The sequence below is a fragment of the Chaetura pelagica genome, unplaced genomic scaffold (genome assembly GCF_000747805.2).
Source record: "Chaetura pelagica isolate M959 unplaced genomic scaffold, ChaPel_1.0 scaffold222, whole genome shotgun sequence".
In the NCBI taxonomy this organism is placed as follows: domain Eukaryota; kingdom Metazoa; phylum Chordata; class Aves; order Apodiformes; family Apodidae; genus Chaetura; species Chaetura pelagica.
The window spans coordinates 1,727,458-1,733,497 of record NW_009952711.1 but is presented as its reverse complement, the minus strand read 5'-3'; the positions used below and the strand labels follow the sequence as shown (position 1 = coordinate 1,733,497).

At 39.3% G+C, this 6,040-nt stretch overlaps 1 protein-coding gene across 1 annotated transcript in view; it reads right to left on the bottom strand.

Moving 5' to 3' along the window:
- The window catches only part of RPS27L (ribosomal protein S27-like), a 16,415-nt gene extending 10,375 nt beyond the window's left edge, over positions 1-6,040 (bottom strand). The window contains exon 1 of the mRNA XM_009994511.1: positions 6,035-6,040. Within this exon, the coding sequence (XP_009992813.1) occupies positions 6,035-6,040 (6 nt within the window). The remainder of the gene's footprint in view (positions 1-6,034) is intronic.

Sequence of the window (6,040 nt, the reverse complement as noted above, 5' to 3'; positions counted from 1 at the left end):
GGTTTGTTGCGCTTTCGTTACTGGTTGCTCCGCGTTTGGCTGTTCAGAGGGTGGCGGGCGGCACGGGCTGCTGAAGCCAACTGTGGCGCAGTGACAGGCACCGATCGCTCTCGGCAGGTTGTTTAGCTGCCTCTTCTTTTCTCATCTCTCCTGCCCGTGTGTGTGGGTGTGTGTTCACATACGTGTGTGTGGCTCATGGTGTTGGGGTTTGGAGTTCTGTCCGAGCTCCTTGGCTAGAAGCTCCTCAGTGCAGAGGAACCTCCTTGACAGAAGTTGCGTTCGGTTACAAATTCTGTGGTGCCAGGGGGTCTGAAGCTCAGCTAACGTCTTCTGATGACAGTGAGATGTGATCTGTCGGGCTGCTGTGGCATAGGTTTCCATCAGTCCTAAAATACTGTTCTGCTGAGCTAAACATAAGGAAGAAATTCCCCTTTTCCACTGAGATATTGCTGAATTGAAAACTCAGCCTGACAGGAGTTGGGATTTATGGTTAACTATTCGTAGTTGGGGTCACCTTTAAAATAAAACGAATTGTGCTGGTTTTGGGGATGAGGGGGTAAACTGCATTTTTCAGCTTGTTAGTATTTAGGAGGGCAAAACTTACTCTAGCTTTGAAGAATAACACTAAGAGAAGGAGTAGACTCTTTATGGGAAGGAAACAGATTTAAAGATGAGGTGGAATAACGTGAGGCTTGCTTTATGTTACCCAAATGCCATATCCCCTTCAGACATTTTATTGTGCTGAACTTGGTGCACAGGGAAGTGACAGATCTTTATTTCAGCAGATGTGATTGACTAAATGAGCTATGGCTGGCACTTCTAGCATTTTAAGAACAGATTTTCTGCATTTCAAAAAATATTGCTGAAGAATTAAAATGGCACACTCCTCCTCTCTCTGCAGCCATTTTCAAACTGTTGTATCAGTAACACCAGGTAGTAAAGGCCTGAGTAGAACTTCACCTGAAAAGGTATTTTTCTGTATCTGGGACAGAATAAAAGGCTTAATAAACGTTAAGAAAACTGTATAGTTGTGTTTTTTGAAACCAAACCTACATTGGTACTGCTCTAAATATAAAATAGCTAATATAAATGGGTGTATCTGTCTTCTAGCCATTTTCTTGATGTTTCTTGAACTCCTTAGCCCCTTGATATTTCTCTTTCTGCCTGTTTCACTTTAAAGTCTTGAGGACTGTGAATATGATGCTGTTTTTTCTTACCTTACTCAGTAAATAAAGAATTTGCTCTTACTTAATTCCTTTATATTTGCATCGCAAGGGTCTTACTGTCAGCACTATTCAACGTGAAGAAGTTATTACTAATTGAGGCATACTAGTAATTCCATAGGTAATATTTGTGATTTCACAGATTCATTTTCCTTGTTACATTTTGTTTCCTCCAGTCCCTTTTATTTTTTAGCAGAGGGCCTACAAAGAGGGAAGTTGACAGTGCAGGAAATAGTGAAAATGTTCATAAAGTGCTGATGTATGCTTAAATTTTTTTTATTTTTTTTTCCTTCAGTTTCCCTCATGTATTGCTTGACTTTTAGGTCATTTATGTAGATTGAATCTGTTTGTCTGGAAGACACGCTTGCTCTGGGAGTGTGTGCTGGCTGCTCAGTACTAGTCAGTTTTACAGTCATAACCAACACAGCTAATGAGCTCAGGGGCATTCCACTTTGTAACCATTCTGCTTTTTTCTTGGAAAGTAAAGCATAGGCAACCGTGGTGTGGAGGGAAATGCAGAGATGCAGTACTTTTTCCAAACTGCCCCCCCTGCCAGCTGAAGTTTTAAATCTCCCGATTAGCATTCCTAAAGTACACTGGGTCTTCCTAAAGTTGATGCTGCCAGGCTGTTCTGTTTATATGTTCTCCAAAAAGTGGATTTTGCAGTATGATGGTACTTATTGTTACACTCTGTGTTCAGTTCACAATGGCTTTTAATTAGGACACAGGATTTGATGTGCCCTTAGTGCTGCCCTAGTTCTCTGGTCTGTCTCACTCCTGACAAGATCTGAGTTGGTTTAACTGTAGGAGTCTGAGAAGGCACATACTTGAGATGTGTCGGTGTTAAAATTTTATTGTTTAATCTTATGTATGTAAATGCTACTTGTGAATGAGTCATTTAGGGGTTTTTCCTAACTACATGGAGTTAAACTTCTAACTGTTTCAACTTTTTTTCTTAGATTCTACATCCAGAAATTGGATGCCATAATGAATATCACCCCAAATCTTGTCTAAGTACCAAATATCTTTCTTGTAATTTCCCACTCCTGTTGTTGTTTACTAGTTTAACTGGAGTTAAACCACAACACTTCAGTTACCAGAGCAATGAAGAAGAAAGGAGGGGCATATGGAAATATTCCTGTATTATTGAATACTTGTTTTGCTGACCCTCAATGGTCATTATTATAGAAGTGAGTCAGTAATGAATTGTAGTTACTTCCTACTTTGCAGATTCCCTTCTTTTCTGCTGTCATGCAGAATATGCCTATAAGGCTACATTGTGGTAGATTGCTTGGAGGTTTGCAAATGCTCTCTTAACTTTTCTCCTCAAGACCTTGGTCATGCTATAATTGATGATTCTGACTCAGGCAGTAAGGTCTTCCAGCCTGGTGTCCTATGGCCAACAGTTGCATAACAAGTAGGATAAAAGGGCAGTGCATGTAGATTTATAATCCATCAGACGTCTTGAATTCTTTTTATGGCAGCTCTTGGCTCAAGAGTCTTCCTGTCTTTGTATTCACTACCTGGCATAACTCACACCTTCAGTAAATGTTGCTATCCATTTTGTGCTACCATAAGTGAACCAGTAATCTTTTTTGCAGATGATCCTTTTGGTTATTCTTAGTGATGTGTTGGTTTTTTTCAGTCTGTAAAAACCCAGGTTGGCCTTCAGCAACTTTTAATTCTTTTATATAGGGCTCTGTGTCTCCGTTTGGAAAATCTCTAAAAGGGTTGAGAAGTCCTCATGCTGCTGTGGCTCCCAGTGAGGATCAGCTTTTCACTGTCAACATGGGATAAAACTGTTTTTTACAACGGGAATGTGTTATGTAAGGTTGTTTGGTTTGTTTCCTGAGTGGAAACTTCTGCTTTTGCACAGTTCTACATGAAAATTAAAATGCAGTTGGGTCAGCTTCTTTTCACACTTCAGCAGCTCCTAAAGCAAAACTTAACTTGGAGCATCTCATATGCATTTTGCTAGTAGTTTGTGTGGTGCGCAAGGAGAAGAACCATTAATTTAGCAGTCTCTAAGTATCTTAACTTGCTGCTCAAGTAGTGCAGTCTGGTAAAACTGGATTTGGTTTTATCATTCCATGTTCTTTGCATTCCTTTCAACTTTTTCTTTACATTGTTTTCTATGAGAGTAAATTAATATCTTTTAGCTGATAGCATTTCTAACTTTACACAAAGGCATAATCACTGAAACAAAATTTTTTGTATTTATTGTTTTAATCCAAGATGATATCAGCATTTGGCAGGAAGTTGCCCACATGAGATAGTACTGTATCTGAGAGTTGAAACAATTTGTTGATTTTACAGAAGTAACTTTTCCTTAGCCTGCATCTTGCAAAATAGGACACTACTCTGGCAATCAAGCACATTTGTGCTGACCTTTGAACGCTTTGATGAAAATCCTTTGACAAGCAGAATTACCAGCTTCCTTTTTGCAGTGAAATTTCCATGTCTGTAGTGTGTAGTGGAAATTGTTTTAGTGTGCTCGAGTTAAATTATGCCTCACTGAATATTTCTACTCTTCTTCCCCACAAGGTACTTGTACTATAGAGAAAAGACTGGTTGTTGTTTATTTGGTTTTGGGTTTTTTTTTCCCACCCCTCCCATTAAGCTTCAGTATTCCTTGTCCCCATTTAATGGATTTCTTGTGGGCTTCTCCACATGTTAGGGGGTGGAGAAGAAAACAAACATCGATGATACACAAGTAAAGACAAGGAAAAGCCAGGAAGAGGTTGTCAGTACTTAATTAATGGTCATTAAAACAAACTAATTTTAGGTAAGACTTTGGCATGACAGACTAGTTCAAGTGTCTTGGGTGGCACCATTATTCATATCTATAGAGTGGAGCTGCATGTGCAGGGTTTGTAGGATCTGGGACTTGAGTATCTCTTCAGTATAGTGTGAGAAGGCAGTCAGGACTTTACATGGGAATAGTGGCAGGCAGAATTGTGCAGGTAGACATGAAACTGGAAGAATTACTTGATTTTCAAAGTGTGTGATGGGTGGTCAGCAAGATGTTGCTCTGATGTGGATCAGAAGGCATTGTAGTTGGAGACATCGTAGGTTAAAAGCATTAACATTTGTGTCTCTTTTGACCTTGAATTTGATACCAACACCTAGCTGGTAACAAAAGACATCTTAGACTTTGATTTTTGTCTCTTGATGAGATAGCATTACCCTACTGCATTCTGCAACAGGTCAGCAATGCAAGTGAAGATGTTTGGCTTTTGTTAAAAATGCTGTTGCAGCTTTCTTGTTGTATGTTACTCTGAAACAGTGTGACAGATGTCAGACTGTTTTATGCCTGTTTCTAATTGGCAGATGGACAAATGACACATTCGTTATGTGTCATTTGGTTATTTGAGTGACAGGAGGGCAGCGCGGAGCTGCTTTTGTGACTTGGTTTGAATGCAAAGTTAAGAATACAGGCTAACATGAAATGAATATAAGAACTCATGTATTTATTGATTGATACGTGCTTTGAGAGAGGTATTGAAGACACACAGTTTTTGTTTGGGGATTTTTTTATTTATTCTTTTGGAAGGATTTCCTAGCCCTTCTACAGTAGGGCATCCTTTTAGTAGAAATAGATCTTGAGCTGGCTATTCAGAGATTAACTGAAATTCTTAATAGGTGATGAAGAATATGAGCAGTATTTATAGTGATACTTTATTTCATGTTTTGTGATAGAAATTAGGCGCATGTTTGTAATTCAAAGGATATTGTGTTGCTTGCTGTCTTTAATTGGAAGTTACAGTAGCTTAAGTGCCCAGTCGATCCAACTGACTGTAGATACAAAATAGATCTGATCCTTTTCTAATGCAAATGAACTATGAATAATAGTAACTTCAGCGGAGTTGCTCTTGCACCATCACCGTTGATCTAGGGGCTTTTTGCTGCTGGAGTTGCAACTCAGAACTAAAGTCAGCAAGTTCTTGTTCTGACAGGGGTTGCAATGGGATGCAACTTAGTGACTCTGGGAGGATATTTGACTAATAACTGCATGTAGCTATGAGACTTCTGGTTAGGTTGCACGTAGTTTTAAAGGTAAATGAAGTCCTGCATGTTTCAGAAGACCTGTTAGGGGGAGCAAACAATTGACCAGGTTTAAGAAGATCTGTATTAGTTTTCTGCTGCTCTACTTCTCTACTGCTTTGGAGCCCAGAGGAAAAAAAAAACCCTGATCCTGAATGTCAGTGGCATTCTCTTTTATGTATGACAATGTCTAAGAATGCATAAAGCAGACTGGTCACTAATAGGAGTGGCACTGAATCTAGAACTTGGGAAGAACAGGTTGAGTTCAAGAAATTGAATGAAGCTAAACTGGCTGCTGGTGAGGGAACATACACTGCTATCACCTGCCAGAGAGAAACAGCTTTTCTTTCTTCAAACCAAGTGTCTTGTGTTTATGGTGTGACTTCTGATGGGATTGAAGATTAAGTCAGGTATCTATGTCAAATCAAGCATGGAAAGAAGGAGGAAGATACAGTAACTGCTGGCTGGGAGGACTCCTCTGGCTTAGCAGAAGTGACAAGAGAGGGGTAATTAGGATGTGCAATGCAGGAAAAGGAGATGAAGTGGGCATTAAAAGAACTTTGCATAATGTGGGAAAAGAAAACTGTTACGTGCCAAAAGGACAAGTATGTTGTTCGTTGATGTTATATGGTTTTGTCTTTTAATTTAGGTAGTGAAAGCCTTTCAAAAAATACTTATTTAATCATTCACATAAGGTAAATAAAGTTCTTTTTCCTTTATGTCCTTTGCTTTTCAAATGAAAAAAACCCGGCAACCCACATACTTACCTCCAT